The sequence below is a fragment of the Erpetoichthys calabaricus genome, chromosome 5, assembly GCF_900747795.2.
Source record: "Erpetoichthys calabaricus chromosome 5, fErpCal1.3, whole genome shotgun sequence".
Taxonomy (NCBI): Eukaryota; Metazoa; Chordata; class Cladistia; order Polypteriformes; family Polypteridae; genus Erpetoichthys; species Erpetoichthys calabaricus.
Window position 1 is genome coordinate 106,025,402 of NC_041398.2, and position 25,097 is coordinate 106,050,498.

The following is a 25,097-nucleotide window of genomic DNA, read 5'->3' on the forward strand; positions in this document are numbered from 1 at the left end:
GTTATGTGGAGAAAGAAAAAGGAAACACAGGAACTGTGGGTTTGGTACGTTAGACAGAGATAGCACACATGCAATAAAGAACGCCCGCTCAGAAGAACATCCATTGAATTCTGTGTTCGTGTCTCTGACCACCAGATCACAAACCCAACATTTGCACAATATTTAAGTTAAACCTGTGCGACACCCATTCATACATCGTTTTTTGGAGCCTCGTCACACCTGCCATAAAGTTCTCTACACTGAAAGTACACCTGGGGACCCCTTACTGCAAGGGAGCAGCACTACCATGCATGTTTAATACCTGTTTAATGCATTTCATCTTGAAAATGTATCTTAGCATTCTACATTTTCAGAGAGCAGGAATAATAATAATAATTCATTACATTTATATAGCGCTTTTCTCAGTACTCAAAATATCATGACGTGAATGTATTCTGTGCGGCGATCGCTGCCGGCGCCTACTCTTAGCGCAGAGGAAGTCAGTTTAAGAAGCATAGTGATTAACAGCTGGGTCGGAAAACACTTAACACAAAGCATTTAATGTGCTACATTAACTTATGATGGGGTTTGAGAAAATCTAGTAAATTAAACATTGATTTTAGGATGAAGTTTAGTTTACGACATTCTATTTTAGTGACAAAATAAACTATGAGAATAAAGTGGAAATGTCGACTTTAATCTCGACATATAGTTTTTTTTTTCCTTCACTGTGGCCCTAATACTCTTCCGTAGGGCTATACCACAAATAGCATTATAAATGCAAGTTGCAGTTTTATTATTTATGTATATGGCTTAGCTTGAAGCAAGGTCCATATTAATGCAGTTTGCCTTAATGATGGTTCAGTTGGTAAAGATATCATCACCAAGTTGCACTTGTTTTATTTTATTTTATTTTAATTTGGTGAGTACTGTGTAATGCACCTGGACTTTTTAGTCTTGGAAGTAATAGTATTATTACTGGAAGTTCAACTATTATTTATTGTATTGATATTATTTGTTTAAATATTATGCAGTTTAATGATGGTAAAGTTGTTTAAAAAGTCACTTTAACATGTCAGTGGACAGAGATTGTTAACATTAACAAAGTGTAGTTGGTTTACAAAAAATATTTACTAATTATTCCTTTTCTAAGACATGTTCAGTGCAATACAACTTTTGACAAGCACCTCTGGATATTTTACCATGTCTAAATGCCTCTTTGGATGGTTGAAAATATGTTGTCAAAATTTCAGTTTAAGTTGTTTGCAAACATTGTTCAATAAAAAGGCTCTATATTTTGAGTGCATCTGTCATGCAATGTGATTCCTTCTCTTCATTAGTGCCACTCCCTTGAAATCTATCACTTTATGGGGCCATGCAAACTTGTATTAATACTTGTGTGCACATTAAAATGTTTTTTTGTACAATGCACAATTCTCATGACAGTGGAATAGGTTATTCTTAGCCAGTAATTGCAGTGGAAAATGTGGTTAACATCCACTCATGCATGGGAAAAAAATACAGTCGAATACCGTGAAACCGGTATAATTTTGAAAAATACTGTGATATAGAATTTTGGTTATACTACCCAGCACTAGTATATTATACTTAAGCTTTTATATTGTATATTTTTCATTTTTTATATTATTTTTTTTTATCATTTTATAGGAAAATTAATTTATGGAGTAGTTGCATATTGAATCTCATTAGACCATACAATGACAATAAAGGAATTTAATTCAATTCAATAGAAGAGAGCGTGTATTTACAGATGATTATGACTGGCTTCTAACTCGATTTAGATTTCCAACAGCTATCCTCTTGGAGCTGTTTGAATTCTAGGATGTATAATTGATATCATTTTTATGATGAAACTAGACAAAGAGCCCGTTTCGACAACATAAGATGAAACGGGCACGAGTTTGTGTCAGCAGTGTATGAAGAACAAATGATAAGTAACGAAGAAGTTGTTTTGTAATGATTGTAGTCCGCTTTACTCATTACTGTACAGGCTTGTACTGTTAGTTGATGAATTTTCCAGGTCTATAGTATAATATTGAATGATGAATGTTCCAGTACAATATGGAATAGTAATAAGTATAAGCACCACAAACCTGATATAGGTGTATTGAATGAATGCGTAATTGAATCAGAATGCGTAATTAGGCTTCGAGCTGTAATCGAAATCGCCTTTCAGGCCTCTAGAGCTTTAATCGAAGTCGCCTTTCTCTTTGAATTTTTGCGGCCGTAAATCCGCCGCCTGCCACAATGTTAGGGTTGGATGTCAGTCTCGTAAGGTTTTTCGGGCAGGTGCGCAGAAGGCGACTGCGCATTTGGCTTCTGACGTGCGCAGAAGGCGACTGCGCATTTGGCTTCGGACAGACGTGAGTGAGTGAGGAGACAGGCGAATTATGTATATTTTACATTTTACAGATAAATTGTTAACTTCATTTAAATAACTTATACCGTTAATAATTCAACACTGAATCCATGTATATCTGATATCATTTTCATGATGAAATACGTTAAAAATGTATTAAACATGTGGGGGCATGGTGGCGCAGTGGTAGCAAATACAAACATGTTTATTGTGCGGCGATTGGTTACATAGAGAAAGAAGGACAAGAATTGGGGGTTGGTACTTTCGACAGAGATAGTACTGCTAAAATAAATAATTAAGTTTTAAGAAAGCCCATTCAGAAAAACATCCATTAAATTTCCAGGGCACCTTGCCGCACTATCTCTAAAAAGTGATTGCAAAAGCCACTATACATTCAATGCAGAGAACATTTATGGCAGTTGTGGTGAGGCTCCAGGAGGCTAGATGTATGAATGAGTATCCCACAGGTTTAATTAAAATAATGTATAAATGTTTGGTTTGTAAGCTGGTGGTCGGGGACACAGACACTAAATTCAATTGATGTTCTTCTGAGCAGTGGATGTAATGTATTCTGTGTGGCAATCACTGCCTAAGAACTCCTGTCAGCATTAAGGAAAGCTGGTTTAAGAACCACGTACTGATAAACGCTAGAATCCCTGAAGCCTACAAAAAAAGTAGTAATTCTGGGCCACCTTAAATTCATTTCACTCCTCTCCATTAGTGTCTTTTGTTTTGTAAATGTGTCAATCAGCACAAGCAGCAAGCAGCCTGCTATTCCTTCCCCCCCACTGACGTAGCTGAAGTTCTTCCAGCTCATCAGTAAATCTGGGTGTGAGGTGCCTGGAGTTGTATAGGGTAAATAATATCTAATTATTTGGAAAACATGCATTTCATATGTGTTCCGTGTCTACAATGATCTGGGTAAATGTAGGATGATAGGAAATGCGAGGCAAGAACTGTTGGGCACATAACAGAAATTATAGTAAAAATTACTAAAATATTGACATGAATAATGTATAATGTGTGATGACTGAAGTTCAAATATCAAATAAACACTTTCACAAAAGATACAGTATAACAACACAAGTGCTCCTTTACTCAAGAATATAACCAAAGAAAAAGAAATTACAGTATTCAATTTACATGTTGCTGTCAGTATGTAAAAACCGAAGTCCATTTATCAACTGCATGACAGAATTGACGTCAAAAGTGGAGTAGATGTCGATCTTTCGTCCTGCAGAGGGTGGAGAAGAAAAGCAATTAGGCATCAATGCCAACCCTTGGTCCTGGGGAGAATTACAACCAGCAGAGCCCTTCAGTTGTCCCAAAACACACGCATGTGAAATGATGTATATCCATTTATGGCCAAAAACCTACCATTTTCGGTATAAATACTTCCATCAGTGTAATGCATCATCTTATAAGCATTGTATCTAAAGCTATTTCCATGAACAAAACAGTGAACTACTAGAGTTGGTTTATTTCAATGACCTGCATAGCTCCCAGATCTCAAAGTCTTCAAAGAACCTTGGGGTTCAAAGCAGCCCCTAAATCTAATTTACTTAGAAGCATGTTCCTGTATTGCTTTTCTCTGATAGCCTTCAAAGCCCTTGAAAGAAGCAGTAGTACTGCCACACATGTACAGTACAGTAATACCACAATTAACAGATCCAATGAGAATGAAGCTTCTTTGTAGAGAAGTCAACATTAAATGCACTATGGTATATGTGCAAGTTCAAATACCAGTCTGCTATAGTGCATTGTGGAACATTTTGTAACAATTAGTCATTGCCTATCATAAATATTTGTGCATACTATGGAATGCAAATTTACTGTATGTAAATGCATAGTTATTTCATGTGTACTGTAGTTATTTTAATAGTTTTGTAAAGTAATACATATATCTTGCCCAGTATGTTGAAAACATTTTTTTTTTTTTAAGTAAAATGCAGATAATAAATTGGGTAGAGGCTGGAGAGAAGAAGTGCCAGGTGACAGAATCATTGAGGTTAGCCTTAAAAGGAGCCATTGCAGAATGTACAAGACGGTGCATATACAGTAGGGTGCTCTTACTGTACCTATAACTGCTTAGGAGGCTTAAATTGGCTCATGGACTTGGAGAAAGTGGGGCAAAAGATGTTACCTCTGACAAGAAATAAGATGTGAGGAAGAGACAGTGGCCTGAATGTACTGGCATGTGACACAGCAAATCTGAGTGCAGAGCTGTGTGGAAGAGCATGGAAGATTTAAACAACCCTTTAATTTAAACTTAAATTTAATTCTCCATCTACTGCAGTGTTTATATGAAAATGTTGTGTTCCAAGTAAATTTTCAGACTGACGTTAATGGAGTATTCACCATGTAATGGGCACTGTCTAATCACTTCATTATTTTACATATATATATAATATTTATATATATTTTTAGAGAGAGAGATAGATATAGATAGATAGATCTTGAATCTTGTTCTTGGTCTCAGTCAACATCTAATGCCATGATATACACAACATGAGTCATGATTTTAATGTGCAAGGTACCTCAGTCCATTAAATTGGGCTTCAGGGTTTCTCACAGCTAGTGGTGATCATGGCTGCTAGTTGTGGCATACAGGAAAAGAACTGTGGTGACCTTTGGTGATAGTGAAGTTCATTGCACAGGCTGACTTCATTTTTATCTCAAGCACTGGTCATCTACTGCAAGTGCAAAAGAAAGTCCTACACGGCCAAACAGTTGGAGGTGCAGGATTTCTCCACCACGTTACTGAGCCTTGAGTCCATCAAGCATGTGGCATTTCTGTCAGAAAAAGAACTGCAGCGACATCGGATGACAGTGAAGGAAATTGCAACAAACTTAGTGGAGTGATCTAGTGTGTTATGTTTTGTGACAAACGCATGCACCCACCTTTCTTTGAGGAGCAGTGGTTTGAGTGTTACTAGTTATGTTTATAATAATGAGCTTTCAGAAGAGTTAGTATGAAAGACCTTTTCCTATACAGTAAATTTGAAAAATTTGGATTAATTCTTCTGTTTTTTGTAAATTTTCAATTTTTTTTTCTCATTTTGAACATGAAACCTTTTTGAATTTTTCTGTTTAAAGTTAAGAGAGTTAAACTATATAATTTTGCAAAATCAATGCTAATACTTTTACGGTGCTAAAAATTTTTATATTATAATTAGGTGTAAATATCTTTGTTTATATTAATCTTTTGAATTTTCTTTTGCTTTTCCAGGAGGTGGAAAAACAATGTAGATGTGGTAAATATTCAAGACACATGCCATGCCATAAGGAGTACATTTGTGAATCAAAGTGCCCTAAAACAAAGAACTGTGAACGACATCAATGCAAGCGAAAGGTTCTGTTGAAATCAGTATAATTTATTTAAGCTTTTTTGAAAACAAAACTAATTTTTTTTCATTAGCTGACAATTGCAGTAAATGTAACTAATCTGTGGTCTGTTTGCCCAAGGTCTTAAATGTATGTGTGGCTTTAAAGTAACATTGGAAAATGGAAATATGTGTTTTGATAGTGCTAAGCACTCATGCCTGTTAATGCAGTACTATGTACTTTTGTGATATCCTACATAAATATGCGCTTAGAGATGTGCAGATAACAGATTCAGTATTGTAAGGAAATAACATCTGAAGAAACTACATGATAAAGATAGTGGCCTAATATCTGAACTATAGGATAAGAGTATGAAGGTATTAAGATTTACACAAAGTGCAAGTATTTATACAATGTATGGTTGTAGCTGGGCAGCACGGTGGCGCAGTGGTAGCACTGCTGCCTTGCAGTTAAGAGACCCGGGTTAGCTTCCCGGGTCCTCCCTGCATGGAGTTAGCATGTTCTCCCCGTGCCTGCATGGGTTTCCTCCGGGTGCTCCGGTTTCCTTCCACAGTCCAAAGACATGCAGGTTAGGTGGATTGGCGATCCTAAATTGTCCCTAGTGTCTGCTTGGTGTGTGTGTGTGTGTGTGTGTCAGTGTGCCCTGCGGTGGGCTGTTGCCCTGCCCGGGGTTTGTTTCCTGCCTTGTGCCCTGTGTTGGCTTTGATTGGCTCCAGCAGACCCCCGTGACCCTGTAGTTAGGATATAGCGGGTTGGATAATGGATGGATGGTTGTAGCTATCTGTTCCAAAATGGAGTCTGATAAAACCTTTACTTCACATAAATATTAGAATGTATTTCTTTATTTGGAGAATTGTAGACATGTAAATAATGTTTTTTTCATAGCAATTAAATTTGACACCATAGTGTGTTTCAAATTTCTGTTATACAGGGTGAGCCAAAATGAAGTACCACATTTCTCAAGGTCATTTTGTGAAGTATTGGCACCCAAGTGGATTTGGTTGGGTGTCCTTTGATAGGTGATCCCTTGTAATTTTCAGTCTGCAACATGCCTTGATCAGTTGTGCACCATGCTTTCACTGTTGAAGTGTTCTTCAAAAACAATGAATCCATCATCACTACGCAACTTGCCTTCCGAACTCACTTCAGCATTCTTTCTTTAAATGACATCCCAAATTGGAAAACAATTCTTCAGTGAATGGTTGTATTTAGACAGACGAGTACAGCATTGAACAGTAAATGTCCTGGCCGTCCTCGGACTGTACAAATGCCTGAAAACATCCAAGCTATAAGGGCATCAATTTTGCAGTTTCCTAGACATTCAGCGCACAAACATGCTTATGCCTTAGGCAATTCCAACACATCTTTGAGCAGGATTTTGTTTGAGGACCTTAATTTCCATCCATACAAAATTATGGTACTGCAGGAACTCACTGAGAGAGACTGGGAGAACCGTAGAGAGTTGTGCGTGAACATTCTGCAAAACCGTTCATCGAGATGCCATTGTCATGTGCAATGACGAGGCGCATTTTCATTTGAATGGTTGCATAAATAAGCAAAACTTTTGCTATTGGGCTGAAACCAACCCTTGTGAACTTCATTAGAGACCCCGGCACCGTGAGCATGTTACAGTTGCACAGTTACAGAATTTGCCATTGTAGGCCCTTACTTTTTTGAGGAGGGGGGAGCAATGGTCACCGTCACTTCAGAACATTACATTGAAATGCTAGAGAACTTTTTGTGTCCTAAACTGGAAGAAATAGATGTGTTGGATGCCTGAAGCAACAGCTCATATGGTGTGGAGATCCATGCAAGTTTTGCAGGAGATGTTTCCAGGGAAGCTGATCTCCCTGTGCGGTGATGTCAGGTGGACTTCACGTTCGCCTGATCTCGCGCCATGCCATTTCTTCTTGTGGGCCTATCTCAAATTGAATGTATACACACACTGACCATAACACTAGAATTACCAGAGCCAACGAAAAAACTCGTAAATCCGTCCCACCTTAAATCCCTTCACACCTCACCCGACAGCGTCTTTTGTCTTCTAAATGTGTCGATAAGCCCAAGCTACAAGCAGCCTGCTATACCATCCACCCCACTGCCTCAGAACGGGCAAGAAGTTCTCCCAGTTCCTGCCTTGATTGATCATATGGGAGTGAGCTACCTAGAATTGTAAGGGGAGATAATTTAATGTGTGTTTTGTGTCTACAACAACCTATGTAAACACATCGTTAAAACAGAAATGTTTTTCATGTTTTAGTAATAAATAACAAAATGTAGACATGAACTGTATAATGTGTGAAGGCTGATGGCCAAATATCAAATAAACACTTTCACTAAAGGTACAAGTACAATACGACAGCTTCCGTGGTGCAGCGGTAAGATCCGCTAAATTATAATCCGGAGTTCATGAGTTCAAAACCAGCTCCCTGGCAAATTTACCATTTTGAGTAGTGAGCTGCTCTTATTGTTAACATTATACAATAAAAACATACATTTGATTTGTGTATGTAACAGCCGGTGTAAATTTATAGTACTTGTAAAAGGTCTTTTTCTCAATTCAAATGTCTTTTGCTCCATTTAAAGAAACTTGTTTTCATTTTATTTCAATTTACCTGCATATGGTATTACTGCACAAGAAAATGTTTACTGATTTACTAAAATGATCTTAACATTTAACAGTGCTGTTCTGGAAACTGTCCGCCATGTGATCAACACTGTAATCGTACTCTTGGATGCAGAAACCACAAATGTCCATCTCTCTGCCACAGAGGTAAGTGTATGTAAGAAGAAATGAGCTATAATAAAGATATTTCATATTTATTGTATTTAAAGCTTTTATATCTGTCAGCTGTCTCACTTTCTGTTTGTATCACCCATTGATCTCCACATGATGCATCAAACCACAAACACAAACAGATGCATCGATTAACCCAGTAGTGTTAAAAAAAAAAAAAAAGGGGGCAATCCCAGGCACCATAGTCAATTAATTACTTACCCAATAATAAAAATAAAAAATAATGCAATGTAATAAAATAAATACTGTAAATATAGTAAATAAATGTGCTGTTAACTTCTGTGATACGGACTGTTTCAGAAAAATGAATGGTTTGTTTCACTCATGCTAAAATACACATCAATGATCCAAAAAGCCAGATACAGTGGTGTGAAAAACTATTTGCCCCCTTCCTGATTTCTTATTCATTTGCATGTTTGTCACACAAAATGTTTCTGATCATCAAACACATTTAACCATTAGTCAAATATAACACAAGTAAACACAAAATGCAGTTTTTAAATGATGGTTTTTATTATTTAGGGAGAAAAAAAATCCAAACCTACATGGCCCTGTGTGAAAAAGTAATTGCCCCCTTGTTAAAAAATGACCTAACTGTGGTGTATCACACCTGAGTTCAATTTCCGTAGCCACCCCCAGGCCTGATTACTGCCACACCTGTTTCAATCAAGAAATCACTTAAATAGGAGCTGCCTGACACAGAGAAGTAGACCAAAAGCACCTCAAAAGCTAGACATCATGCCAAGATCCAAAGAAATTCAGGAACAAATGAGAACAGAAGTAATTGAGATCTATCAGTCTGGTAAAGGTTATAAAGCCATTTCTAAAGCTTTGGGACTCCAGCGAACCACAGTGAGAGCCATTATCCACAAATGGCAAAAACATGGAACAGTGGTGAACCTTCCCAGGAGTGGCCGGCCGACCAAAATTACCCCAAGAGCGCAGAGACGACTCATCCGAGAGGTCACAAAAGACCCCAGGACAACGCCTAAAGAACTGCAGGCCTCACTTGCCTCAATTAAGGTCAGTGTTCACGACTCCACCATAAGAAAGAGACTGGGTAAAAACGGCCTGCATGGCAGATTTCCAAGACACAAACCACTGTTAAGCAAAAAGAACATTAGGGCTCGTCTCAATTTTGCTAAGAAACATCTCAATGATTGCCAAGACTTTTGGGAAAATACCTTGTGGACTGATGAGTCAAAGTTGAACTTTTTGGAAGGCAAATGTCCCGTTACATCTGGCGTAAAAGGAACACAGCATTTCAGAAAAAAAACATCATACCAACAGTAAAATATGGTGGTGGTAGTGTGATGGTCTGGGGTTGTTTAGCTGCTTCAGGACCTGGAAGGCTTGCTGTGATAGATGGAACCATGAATTCTACTGTCTACCAAAAATCCTGAAGGAGAATGTCCGGCCATCTGTTCGTCAACTCAAACTGAAGCGATCTTGGGTGCTGCAACAGGACAATGACCCAAAACACACCAGCAAATCCACCTCTGAATGGCTGAAGAAAAACAAAATGAAGACTTTGGAGTGGCCTAGTCAAAGTCCTGACCTGAATCCAATTGAGATGCTATGGCATGACCTTAAAAAGGCGGTTCATGCTAGAAAACCCTCAAATAAAGCTGAATTACAACAATTTTGCAAAGATGAGTGGGCCAAAATTCCTCCAGAGCGCTGTAAAAGACTCATTGCAAGTTATCGCAAACGCTTGATTGCAGTTATTGCTGCTAAGGGTGGCCAAACCAGTTATTAGGTTCAGGGGGCAATTACTTTTTCACACAGGGCCATGTAGGTTTGGATTTTTTTTTCTCCCTAAATAATAAAAACCACCATTTACAAACTGCATTTTGTGTTTACTTGTGTTATATTTGACTAATGGTTAAATGTGTTTGATGATCAGAAACATTTTGTGTGACAAACATGCAAAAGAATAAGAAATCAGGAAGGGGGCAAATAGTTTTTCACACCACTGTATCTCCTCTGATTTGAGCTCTTCAGAGACTAATGCCAATTCTGCATTTGGATTTGATGCTATGGCATGGGTATATTTTAAGTGTTTACTCTGCTCTTGGACAAACAGATAACATACAATTCTGTAAACCATCCTTTTAGTGGGGCTTGGTTCTGCATAGTGTCATTTTTGGATGTGTGAAACCATCCTAGTTATTTGGGCCAAGCCAAATTCAGTCCTGTTTACCCTTCCCTACCCCTTTACCCCTTCAAAAACAAAATCCATTTCATCTTCTTTCTTTTTTTTATAAATAATTTTGTTGTGGATAATGCTGCCCATCCACCTCCAACACATCTTCTTGGAGCCCCTTTAGCCACCAGCTGAATTTATCACATTAGGCATTAAAGCAGTGCTACTCGTGTATACCAAGGGCCAAAATCTGTGAAATAGCCTGACTGAAGGGCTGCAGTGCAAAACAAGCTAACATTTTCTGAGATTTTTTTGAGGAGTTTTCTAAAAATTTAATAATGCATTTTCTTTTCATTTGGGGTTAAATTTAATAAACAATCCCAAGTTTAAAAGGATAATAAATGTAGCAATTAGCACTTTATTTAAAGTTGAGCTAACATAAGATTTCTGTTGTAATCATAACATATCACTAGATAAGAACAATTTTAATTTAATAACATTTATCTGAAAAGGAGTGTAAAGTAAAAATGCACCTTAAAATAATTTTGAACGTTTTTTTAAACTTTACTATAATTTGGATCTATTAACAATTTGTTATTCAATCTAATTTTGCTCCTTTCATTTTTCCATAAATACAAACTTCACTTTTCACTTCTGCCCCACCACTCAGGCCACTAAATCACTAAACTCCCACAAACCTGATCCTACCTGCTATGCACTGTGTACTGTACCCACCTTCTGGTTTATGTGTAATTATACTGTATGTTACCTCTTTTAACTGTTTATCTTATTTACTTATACCTTTTATTAATTTTTTATTTACTGTATTTATTTTTACATCACAGCAACTGTGGTACAAGTATTTCATTATACTGTCGCTGTGTTTGCCATTGTATTCTGCTATTTTCAAGCACATTCAACAGTACAGTGGAACCTCGGTTCACGAACGTCTTGGTACACGTACAAATCGGTTTTCGACCAAAAAGTTTGCCAAACTTTTGCCTCGGTTCACGACCACACACTCGGTATACGAACAAGCCAGTTTCCCTTTCGGTTTGTACATGTTCAGTCTCTCCCTGTGCATTTCCTGTGCAGCGAGAACGAGAGAGCGCGCAACACGCACACGAACACACACACGAACACACACACAAACAGAGGCAGCGCGAGAGAGAGCCGCGCACACACACAGGCAGCGCCAGAGAGAGACAGACGCACACACACAGGCAGCGCAAGAGAGAGAGCCGCGCACACACACCGGCAGCGCGAGAGAGCCGCGCACACACACCGGCAGCGCGAGAGAGCCGCGCACACACACCGGCAGCGCGAGAGAGCCGCGCACACACACCGGCAGCGCGAGAGAGCCGCGCACACACACCGGCAGCGCGAGAGAGCCGCGCACACACACCGGCAGCGCGAGAGAGCCGCGCACACACACCGGCAGCGCGAGAGAGCCGCGCACACACACCGGCAGCGCGAGAGAGCCGCGTACACACACCGGCAGCGCGAGAGAGCCGCGTACACACACCGGCAGCGCAAGACAGAGACAGACACACCCACACAGGCAGCGCGAGAGAGAGGGCTGGACTCATAAGGTAGAGAAGGCAGTTAAAGAATGCACTGGGCTTGATTTTGTTTTCACTTCTGTTTACAGCGATCGGTTCGTAGCGTGCTTTGTTGCGATGTTACTTTTTTATTAAATTACGGATTTTTTCAAATGTTTATTTTTTTCCCTGTGCTTAAAACTCATTAAAAAAAAAAAAGTGTTTTTAGCCAGCGGTTGGTAGCGCTATAGCGCGAACTATTGCAGTGTTAGTTTTCTCTGTTGTTCAAGGTTTTCTCAGTGTTATTCAATGTTTTTATATTTAGTTTACTATTACGCTGTGCATTCTATTGTTTAATTAACTGTATTTGTGCTTAAAAACTTAAAATATATATATTTACATACAGTTCATATGGTCTGGAACGGATTAATTGTATTTACATACAATCCTATGGGGGAAATTGCTTCGGTTCGCGACCAAATCGGTTTACGACCAGAGTTTTGGAACAAATTATGGTCGTGAACCGAGGTTCCACTGTACATGCTTTTACCAGAGACACTATGTTCCTAACTGACTAATTAGCATTCTTTTATTACAGATATAGCTGAGAAAGTACTATTACACATTAACTTACTGGGAAAAAAGATTATATTATTATATAAGTAGCTATGTGAAACTTATATTCTAAGTAAACACTTAGGTGAATTTTCATATTAACTTTCTAAGATTGTCTCTTTCACAACATTTACTTTATCTATTGCAAGGAAAGCTTTTGTCTAGTGTTTTTACTCACATAATGAAATGATGTTCATTTGGTAAATCGCATAATCTACCCACAGTTTGGTTATAGAAATAATTCTATTCAATTTCTGTAATTATCATTGAATTTCTATATTTAAATTCTTTATTTTTACAAGTCTAATTTTGATTAAACAAGTATTTCATATTAAAAATGTACCATTTAAAGAATTTGAAAGCTAAACCATATGAATGATGACCATGCAAAAACAAATAAATGTCTATTAATAATTGGAGGAGTAAAACAATCTTTATTTCATTTGTAAACATGCAAGCAAGTGTGTTCAATATTAGTGTGTTTTGCAAGATTCACCTTTACAGTTAAGATTACATTGTGTGATTTGGATTTGGTTGAGAATGGCAAATTTTAATTTATCAGTTTTCCATGGTGTTTTACTTAGAGTATTCATACAGCATCAGATTAGTTATACAGTGATCCCCCACTATATCGTGGTTCAGCTATCGTGCCCCCACTACATCGCGGATTTATTATTATTATTATTATTATTATTATTACTACTACTACCACTATTAGGGGGCTCCGTCCCCTGCTCGCTTCGCTCGCCCAACCCCGGGTTTGGTTTACCGGATAATCAATTTAAAGAGATTGTTATTTTCAAGGGAAATTGTTACATATGCATTTTTTTAATTTTTACTTTAAAACTTTTGTAAAAACAATATTTGTCTTTTATTTGCTGCCCTGGGCGTGGTTAAATCTCTTTCTCGCAGGACTTATAACGCTGCTCATGTTGTGAAGGGGGGGTCTGAACGCACGCTAAAGAGATGCGATCGGTTCAGCTGCTGTCTTGCTGCTGCTGGCCAACTGTGTGTTCTGCTTGTCGCGCTTTGGGTAATCATTTAAAAGCCTGTACAGCAGCTGTCCTTTTGCCACTTCGCGTCTCTGCCGCTAGCGTTCTGAAGGGGGGGTGAGGGTGAGGGATGAATGCACGCTAAGGAGATGCGCTCGGATCATCTGCTGGCTTGCTGCAGCTGCTGCTGGTGAGCTGTGTGTTCTGCTTGTCGTTGTTTTAAGAGCTGGGAGCACTGAAGTGTGTCTGCCAAAAACATTCCAACAACTGCTAGGTTAGATGTCCGTGAACTTGTTTTAAATTGTAAGTAGGGTGTGATGTGCAAAAGTCACCATCTCACGGGTTTTGCTTCCTAAGGTTGTAATGTCTAGTCTTGCGTGTCGTCAAAGTGTCTCTCCGAGATGATCTGGTCTCGATCACTTCGCTCAACCCCCCCAGAGGCGCGCTACGCTCCTGCCACTTCGTGTCTCTCCCGCTCGTGTTGTGAAGCTGAGCGCACACTAAGGAGAAGCGGACGAATCAGCTACTGGCTTTGTGGTGCTTCTGCCAAGATGCGTGTTCTGCTTGTTGATCATTTAAAAGCCTGTACAGCAGCTGTCCTTCCGTCTCACTGCCTTGTCTTGCGAGACGTTAAAATGTCTCTCGCGGGACGTGAAATTGTCTTCTGAGAAGATCACACCTCGTCTCCCTGCCAAGATTTTTTTTTTTATAATAGAGAGATGTTACTCATATCCTTAGCCCGACATATCATATGTGTTTGCAGAGTGTGTTTTAATAAGTTTACATGTGTTTAAAGCGTGTGGGAGGGGTATTTTAAGGCTTAAACTATAAAAAAAAAAATGTTTATTTATATGGTCTTTCTATATCGCAGATTTTCACCTATCGCTGATGGGTCTGGAATGTAACTTCCGCGATAGGTGGGGGATCACTGTAATTTCTTTTACGGAGATGATTTCACGTTTCACAACTAAGCAATAATGAAGTTGGCCATTATGATTATACTACTTACTGAATTACTATTGCTTGCTAATGCAGACATTTGTACATTTATGACTTCAAAAATCAGTGTATGATTTTTTTTTTTTTTTTACCTCTTTGTTTTTTTTTTAATCCAGTGAGGATTTGTATCAGTAAATTCTTGGAAAGTGTATGTGTTTTTTAAGTAGTGTATACAATTTGTAGTCTGACAATCCAAAAATGATGACCATTTCTCAAAAAAAAAAAAAAACCTGCATGTTATGTATTTATGAAGGTTACCTCGATGTGAGAACTGTGAGATAGTCAGGCCACTTTATGGCAAGAAGAAGAAAATAAAGCATAGCCCAGTATAAACTATTTTTTCATTTTCTGAATTCATTTACAGTAGTACAGCATCATTGGGCATAAGACAGGAACTAACCATAAATGGGTGCCATTTAGTTGACCCTTGCTACCCCATTTAAGGCCAATTTAAAATCACCAGTCAAATGCATTTTAATTTGTAACTCCACCACAGTTATTTATTTCTGGTTTCTGTGAATTGTTATTTCGGTATTATCCCAGTGCTGTGCACATGCATTAAGTAAGGTTGTCATCTGTGTGGATGTAGATGTGTGAGTCGATAACTGAGTAGTGCTACATACAATTAAACATCCAGGAGAAGATCTTTGTGTTTCAGTGTTGCCACAGCAACTCACTTCCTGCATGATAATAAGACATTATGATAAAGGAATGGAAGGAGAGTGTTGAAAGGAGGAGAAGGTGAAGTGGAGATTTTGCAGAGTAGAACTGTCTCCAGTCAGTGTATTGCTTGTTTTCTACCATCTGAGGACATGTTTGGTATGAAAATTGCCACCTCAGAAGATTATGCGTTCTTGAGGGTGGGAGGAATCTCAGCTTGTGTGAAAGTTTGCCTCAGTAGCTCAGGACACACAAATTAGGATCCATTCTGAAACAAATGAGACTGATTCAGTTTATTTGGTTAGGATGGCTTTGTGCATTTTTTTTTACTTTTACATCCATTTATGTCTGTTTGAAGGGGACATTTTCATTCATAAGCTCTTTAACTTGCACTGTATTTGGAACTGCAATTTGTTGTGGGTGGCATGGTGGTATAGTGGGTAAAATGGATGTAGTGTCCTAGGTTTGAATCCCATGCAACATCACATTATTTGTGTGAAGTTTGCATGTTATTGTTACTGTATATTTTACATAACCTGTGGAACAAAATTAATGGTATGTTTCATTCACGGATACAAATGACAATTCCATTCCACTCTCTATATGTGACAATTAAATCTGAGCTGAATTCCATTTTTTGTGAAAGGAAAACAATTTTTGAAGGAGCCAATGGCATTGATTACCTGCATGTAAGTTCGCAATAGCAATTTTCTCTCGGTGCTATGCGATTAAAGTGGTGTGGCATGTGGTTGTATGACAAGAGCAATACATAGGAAACAAAAAAAGATTATGTGATCTATACATATTAATAAAAGGCAAAGCCCTCACTGACTCACTGACTGACTGACTGATTGACTGACTGACTGACTCACTCACTCATCACTAATTCTCGAACTTCCCGTGTAGGTGGAAGGCTGAAATTTGGCAGGCTCATTCCTTACAGCTTACTTACAAAAGTTAGGCAGGTTTCATTTCGAAATTCTACGCGTAATGGTCATAACTGGAACATATTTTTTGTCCATTTACTGTAATGGAGGAGGCGGAGTCACGTATCGCGTCATCACGCCTCCTACGTAATCACGTGAACTAAAAACAAGGAAGAGATTTACAGCACGAGTCAAACGCGGGAACGAAGGTAAATGACGTTAATTTTTGACTGTCTTTTAATACTGTATAAGCATACATATTAACACATGTGGAATTAAACGTGTGCATTTACGGGGTGATTTCTCAGGCTTAAAAGCTCGCCTTTTATCAAACGCGGGAACAAAGGTAACTGACGTTGTTCACTGTCTTTTAATACTGTGTAACCATACATATTAACACGTGCAATTAAACGTGTGCATTTACGGGGTGATTTCTCAGGCTTAAAAGCTCGCCTTTTACTAAAAAGGTAAATGCAAAACTATTTTCAATCATTCTATGATCTGCTTCTCACAACTGAAGGCACCTTGGCTGATGGTAAATGACGTTAATTTTTGAGTGTCTTTTAATACTGTGTAAACATACATATTAACACGTGCAATTAAACGTGTGCATTTACGGGGTGATTTCTCAGGCTTAAAAGCTTGCCTTTTATCAAACGCGGGAACAAAGGTAAATCACGTTCTTCACTGTCTTTTAATACTGTGTAACCATACATATTAACACATGTGCAATTAAACGTGCATTTACGGGGTGATTTCTCAGGCTTAAAAGCTCGCCTTTTACTAAAAAGGTAAATGCAAAACTATTTTCAATCATTATATGATCTGCTTCTCACAACTGAAGGCACCGTGGCTGATGTTACGTCACTTGCTGTCCAACCATAAGCGTTACCTGCTAGGTAACCGGACACTCACTTCACTCCCTTTCGGGAATCGAACCTCTGAGGTTTTCTTTTGTTCTTAATTAAAATTTAAAAGCAATACTTCACCGCTGCTAAGCCCCTCTAGCGCTGACGTCCGAGGTTCGATTACCGTAAGCAAGTGCAGTGAGTGTGTAATTACATTCACGGCATTCGTAGTCTGATTCACAATCTGATTGTATGGGTGGTTAGCTACCAGGTAACGCTTATACTTGGCCACCAAGTCAGGTCGAAGTGATCACTCGAGTAAAGGCAGCTTCACAAATAAACTGATCCTTAACAAACTGTTATTAGTATACTTTCCCTCAATTTAAAAATGTTTTATTTTCTTCTTAATAAAAATTTAAAAGCGGTACTTCGCCGGTGCGAAGCGCGTGGATTTGACCGACTGACACATACAGACATATTCATGAGTGCAGGTACTTCGGAAAGAAAGCACCGTGTAAACCTAAAGTTTAAATTAACTTCATAGACCTACAAAAGGTTGCCATTCATTTGAGGCAAGATTGCTTTTCTTCTGTACAACTATACGTTGCATTCTCAAGAGTGTGCTTGCACGGCTTCAGATATATATATATATATATATATATATATATATAATATATATATATGTATGTCTATATATAAATATGTATGCTTATAAGTACTGCCTTACTTCTCTTTAAGAAAAGAAGATGTAATGATACTTGATTTAAACGATTCCATGTCTTCCTGGGTTTGCGTAGCTTATTGTCAATATCTTTACACCTGTTTTTAACACTTATTTACTGAAACGGGCTTTCACGAAAAAAGTTAGGGCTTTGCTACAGGATACACCCTCCACAAGTTAAGCAAGTAAAAATAAAATATATATTTCTGTTTTATTTAAACCTTTTAAGTTCGTATGCATAGCCCCATTTGGCTGTTTAATTTTTTTTTTCTTTCTTCAGTAATATTTAATCTCCTTAAAGAAAAAGAACATATCCATTGTACTTTTTTTGTATCTCTTTAGTAATATTTTAGTGTAAAAGATAACCAGTATTTAAACCTTTTATGTTACTTTATACATTTATTTTACACAATGTTGAAAAATTAATAAGAAAGCTACATATTTTGGCAGCTGCTGCTTTCATTTTCAATGAAATGAATGTAGAGAAAAGCCAAGCAAAATGACACCTTTTATTGGCTAACTAGAAAGATTACAATATGCAAGCTTTCGAGGCAACTCAGGCCCCTTCTTCAGGCAAGATGTAATCAAATGAAATGAAAAAAGCTCTCCAAGAGAAAACGTCAATAAAAATCAGAAACCCTCATTTATAAAAGTTTGCTGCAGATGACTTAACTGAAAATAAATGAATAGTTCCTATGTGTATAATACATATTTATCTATTTTACTTATGCCTTTATTCCACCAACTTACAACATCTGAGGTACAATTTGTTACATTACTTTTGTTTTTTGCAGCACAGGCAGGTGAAGTCACTTCCTCAGTGTCACACAGTGGTGTCAGTACCAGGATTTGAACTGACAACCTCCGGGTTTGCTGAAATATTACTGAAGAAAGAAAAAAAACGAAAACGGGCAAATAGGGCTATACATACAGATGTCCATCCATCCATTATCCAACCCGCTATATCCTAAATACAGGAGCCAATAAGTAGATATGTATATATACAGTATATATATATATATATATATATATATATATATATATATATATATATATATATATATATACAATATATATATATACAATATATGTGAATGTATGTATGTATATATGTATGTCTATATATATATGTAGATATGTAAATTTGTATATGTATATATATATATATGTTTATGTGGATGTGTATATGTGTATATACGTATGTATATGTAGATATGTGTATATGTAGATATGTATATATATATATGTATATGTATATATATATGTTTATGTGTGTGTGTGTATATTATATATATAAAAGACAGCAACAGTCATAACAATGACAACACAATTACATTGACAGTCATGTTACGTTATTTTTAAAAGTTTCCTTTTTTTTTTTTCATAACCTCTTTAACACACTACTTCTCCGCTGCGAAGCGCGGGTATTTTGCTAGTGTTTCTATAACTGAACGAAGTTCCACAAGCGAATTACCTCTTTGTTTATGTATGTATGTATTTTGTAGTCCATGCTGAGATGGTCATCTTGTGAATACAGGTGGGAGAAGGAGAACAGTTGGGCATGGTGTGTTAGAATTAATAAAAGAAACTAGTAACTTCAAGTGTTTCTTAATGGTAGACAGTTGCTCATGCCCATGTTATAATGAGGCAGTTTTGGTTTTTAGGCTTTGATGTTGACGAGAGTTGTGATTTATACCAATTTTAAGATAATTTTAAAATAATTTTCCTAATCTTAATCTTTTATAACATTACCAAATACCATTTCCACTTGTGTCCTGTAGTTGGGAATCCTGCAATAATCCCAGTCTATTAGTGCACCTTGCTGCATATGCTTTCTTTCCATGCACCTATGAAAGAAAATAAATGACTGAGAGTGGAACAGTTTTCCAGAATTCAGACTGAGATGTGAGTTAGGTTATCTTTCTATATTTGATTAAATAGGGATATACATTATAACTTTCAGCTTATTATTTGGGTTAATAGTCAGAATGATGCTTGCACGACTTTTTTGTGTACAACATATACATAAGGTGACTCAATTTATTTAACATTCCTTGGGATCCAGATGCAGCTTATTGCTAATCATTACTTCTCTTTAATAACTTTTCTAGTGTTCAGTATCAAAAGTAATTAATTGAAGTAAGGATTATCTAACCTCAAAAGCCAGAGGTTTATGTGCAACCTATTTTTTATCTTTTCTGTATCTTGATATATTCATTCTTCTTTGATCCTCAGCTACTACACTATGCACAGATTTTTCAAAACCTTTTGCTCTTGATTTACCCGTTTGTGTACAAGCTCCTAACTTGCTGATATCATTCTTATCTAGAAGTCTGATCTTAATGCTTTAGCCTACTTTACTTAAAAGTCTGCATTCCCAACAAATAAAACTCAAGTATCTTATAAAGTGCATCCGGAAAGTATTCACAGTGCATCACATTTTCCACATTTTGTTATGTTACAGCCTTATTCCAAAATGGATTAAATTCATTTTTTTCCTCAGAATTCTACACACAATACCCCATAATGACAACGTGGAAAAAGTTTACTTGAGGTTTTTGCAAATTTATTAAAAATAAAAAAACTGAGAAATCACATGTACATATGTATTCATAGCCTTTGCTCAATACTTTGTCAATGCACCTTTGGCAGCAATTACACCATCAAGTCTTTTTGAATATGATGCCACAAGCTTGGCACACCTATCCTTGGCCAGTTTCTCCCATTCCTCTTTGCAGCACCTCTCAAGCTCCATCAGGTTGGATGGGAAGCGTTGGTGCACAGCCATTTTAAGATCTCTCCAGAGATGTTCAATCAGATTCAAGTCTGGGCTCTGGCTGGGCCACTCAAGGACATTCACAGAGTTGTCCTGAAGCCACTCCTTTGATATCTTGGCTGTGTGCTTAGGGTCATTGTCCTGCTGAAAGATGAACCATCGCCCCAGTCTGAGGTCAAGAGCGCTCTGGAGCAGGGTTTCATCCAGGATGTCTCTGTACATTGCTGCAGTCATCTTTCCCTTTATCCTGACTAGTCTCCCAGTTCCTGCCCCTGAAAAACATCCCCAGAGCATGATGCTGCCACCACCATGCTTCACTGTAGGGATGGTATTGGCCTGGTGATGAGCGGTGCCTGGTTTCCTCCAAACATGACGCCTGGCATTCACACCACAGAGCTCAATCTTTGTCTCATCAGACCAGAGAATTTTCTTTCTCATGGTCTGAGAGTCCTTCAGGTGCCTTTTGACAAACTCCAGGCGGGCTGCCATGTGCCTTTTACTAAGGAGTGGCTTCCGTCTGGCGCCACTACCATACAGGCCTGATTGGTGGATTGCTGCAGAGATGGTTGTCCTTCTGGAAGGTTCTCCTCTCTCCACAGAGGACCTCTGGAGCTCTGACTGAGTGACAATCGGGTTCTTGGTCACCTCCCTGACTAAGGCCCTTCTCCCCCGATCGCTCAGTTTAGATGGCCGGCCAGCTCTAGGAAGAGTCCTGGTGGTTTTGAACTTCTTCCACTTACGGATGATGGAGGCCACTGTGCTCATTGGGACCTTCAAAGCTGCAGAAATTTTTCTGTAACCTTCCCCAGATTTGTGCCTCGAGACAATCCTGTCTCGGAGGTCTACAGACAATTCCTTTGACTTCATGCTTGGTTTGTACTCTGACATGAACTGTCAACTGTGGGACCTTATATAGACAGGTGTGTGCCTTTCCAAATTATGTCCAGTCAACTGAATTTACCACAGGTGGACTCCAATTAAGCTGCAGAAACATCTCAAGGATGATCAGGGGAAACAGGATGCACCTGAGCTCAATTTTGAGCTTCATGGCAAAGGCTGTGAATACTTATGTACATGTGCTTTCTCAATTTTTTTAATTTTAATGAATTTGAAAAAATCTCAAACTTTTTTCACATTGTCATTATGGGGTGTTGTGTGTAGAATTCTGAGGAAAAAAATGAATTTAATCCATTTTGGAATAAGGCTGTAACATAACAAAATGTGGAAAAAGTAATGCGCTGTGAATACTTTCCGGATGCACTGTAAGTCATTTTTATATTTTAATTGCTTTTGTGTCCATTTCATGAAAGACAGCAATTACTGTGTAAATAAAATATAACCAAGAAAAAAATAAGACTAAAATAAAACTTCTATATAATTAACATCCTTCCTAACAAATGCATCTCATATTTTTATGAGGGGTTTGCGCAATTCCTTATATAACTTGACCTTTACTGCCTTTTTCTTCTATATCATGTCCTATAAAGGTCAGAATTACTTAATTAAATTACTGAATATATAGCGATTATGTGGTTTTGGTGAGTTTCATTTTCCACCTTTATAGTGATAACAGATAGAAGAAGGTCATACGTCATATGCAGCAATGCATAGATCAATATTAACCTGAGGTGTTGAAGGATAAACTTTTTGTCTATGCAGCAACATAGCCTTAAATTCATTTTTTAATTTTAAGTCTGTCTGTTCTGTATGCCCTCTTTATTTCCTACAGGGTCTTGCTCCAAAGACAAAGATATAAATGGGATACCACTGGAATCAGTATAGAAACTACTGGTTATTTTAGTTTTCATAAAAACATTTGAATAAATATTTAATATTTTAGTAAATATGCAATTTTTTTAAGTAAATGTGTTAAATGCATGAGTGTTTACTGCCATCTTCAGCTTCAGGGTACATTTGCATTCTTACTTCATAAATTTACCAGTGCCTCCTTTTTGTTAATTTAATTAATTAATTGGACTGTTACATAAACAGAGGTGCATGACAAGTTCAGGATTTCAGGGCTTCAACATCATGTCTTCCTATATATTTAAGCAGTCGATACATTTAATTATTAGTTATTTTTACTGTAATATATTTTATTCTTTTATTCTGTTGGGTATGTCTTTTGTAGTGTTTGCATGGACCAAAAGAGAGCTATGCTGTTTTCATGAAAAGTGAAGCAATTACATTACTTAGATGAGCTACGATCCAGGTTAGAATGCTACTATGAAACAAATTGCTAATTATTACTGTGATGGTAAGCATATCTTTACAAAGACTGGTGACAGCAAGTTTGCCAGGTGTGTATGTATGTCAGTGTGACAGTAGTGAATTGGTGTGCTACAGCTGATTACATTGTGGTCTTACATTATTTAGATAACATATGTCTCCCAGAAGATGTTTTGGAAGATAACTTGACTCATTTGTTGTAAAGTTGTTTTTATATACACAATAATATATAAATTGGATAATTATTTCCATGTAATTTTTGACAAAAAAAACAACCCTACTCTCCTTGATATATATATACTGCTTGTTCTTACTCATACTTGTGAGCAAAGATTAAAATAAAAGTTCTTGATACATAAAATCAAGGAAAACAGATTCCCAAAGCAAACCAAGTGTTTACTTATAATATTATGTATAAAGAAGTATTTCTGCCCAGATATATAATTTAATTCATTGAGGAATTACATAAGCAAACATGTATGTGTACATCAAGCATTTAAACACAAAAGTTACATATATACATAGAGGCATGTAAACGCGCCAAGTTTATAAATCCATATTCTCATTCTTGGCATATAGCGCTGTGAACCTGTCCAATATTATTGCCGCCTTTTCCTGTATGGCAGAATGTGCTTTTATGAATAATCTGAACCAAAACTGAGAAATGGAAAATAAAAAGTTAATATCATGAATTTTGAGGCCACTCAGGATCATTCTTGGAAGAAAATTTGAGACAAGTTAAAAATTTAGAACACCAACTAAAGCCTAGATGAGCTAGTGGACTAAGTAACAATGGAAAATCTTTGTCTTCCTCTAACTTTGGGAATAACATACACCAGGCTACTTTATAGCTGGGCATTTATCCACTGTTTTTGCAAGCAGTAACTTCACATTCTAAGTGACTGTACCTAGGTCCATCTGGCTTACTAGCACTGAGGCCTTTATATTTGCCTCCCATATTACCAGTCTGTTTGAAAAAAGTCAACAAAAGTGACAAAAATTTAAAAATACAGAGCAAATTTCTTGAGTTTTTTCTCCCAACAGAATGGAGGGAAAAATTGTTTTGCAGCAGTAATATCTTTTTAGGTTTGGTAATTTAAACAAGGAAGATAAACAATAAATATTCAAGAATGTTAGATTTTTGTAAAATCTAGTAGAGTTTATCATTTTAGTAAATTTACTTGGCCATTTACTGCTCAGGGAAACAAAAATAATAGATGAAATAGACCAACATTAACAAAAAAACTGAGAGCCATGCACAGATTTTTGTCGAGCAGCTAGTTGTGGAATACTGCGAAATCCTGCCTCTCTTTCTGAAAGGCATTTCTAAGCACACATGGAAAATTAATCGTAACACTACTTATTTTACAGTTTGGGATTTAGAACAAATGAGTAATATTGTATGATTTACACATTTTTAAATAGTTACCTTTTGAACATAAGCAAATTTTGCATTGTGTAGTAAACTTCATTGGGGGATAATAGACATTTTTAGACTGCAATCTTGTTTACTTACGCTTATGCTATTTGATTAATTCATTAACCTTTTTCCTGTAGATTTATGAATAATGAGGTGGTGATGAAATGCTAACAAAAGTGAAAAGGTTGCTTGATAAGCACCATTGTCAGTTATCAGAATTTGTGAATTTTTATAATATGAAGAATAATGTGCAGCAAATTGAAATGGCAGCAGGAGTAAATGTCACCTAGACCTTCACAATTCAGTGTTGTCTATTTAGCAAGTCAGGTTAAAAGCATTTTAAATGAACAGATAAAATGCTTTCTTTTTTCATGTTTTAGAAACTGTGGCTGGAAAATCTTAACACTGAATCGCATCCTGTTGAATAACAGTGATGTTTCTTTTATTAAATGAATGCCATATGTTAAAATTTATTTTGTTTGCTTGTTTCATTGTCAGAAACACATTACTGTTTGATTTTTGGTATTTTCATTTTTTTCAGTATATTTTTCATTTTTCTTTCTTGTTGCTTTTATTTTTAATCTGTTTTTCAATGTGCACTCCCTTTTTGTAGCTGCAGATATTTCTTGGTAATGTGGTGCTGGCATGATTGCATTTTAAAAGGGGGTGTCTGAATTTAGGAAAGGCTTCCGATTTTAAAGTAGCTGTGACTTTGGTTTTGGT

The 25,097-nt window shown here is 37.1% G+C and overlaps 1 protein-coding gene across 1 annotated transcript in view; it reads left to right on the top strand.

The window, feature by feature from the left end:
• The window catches only part of nfxl1 (nuclear transcription factor, X-box binding-like 1), a 138,622-nt gene that overhangs the window by 43,807 nt on the left and 69,718 nt on the right, over nucleotides 1–25,097 (top strand). Inside the window, exons 11-12 of the mRNA XM_028801911.2 lie at nucleotides 5,589–5,711; nucleotides 8,387–8,477. Of these exons, the coding sequence (XP_028657744.2) occupies nucleotides 5,589–5,711; nucleotides 8,387–8,477 (214 nt within the window). The remainder of the gene's footprint in view (nucleotides 1–5,588; nucleotides 5,712–8,386; nucleotides 8,478–25,097) is intronic.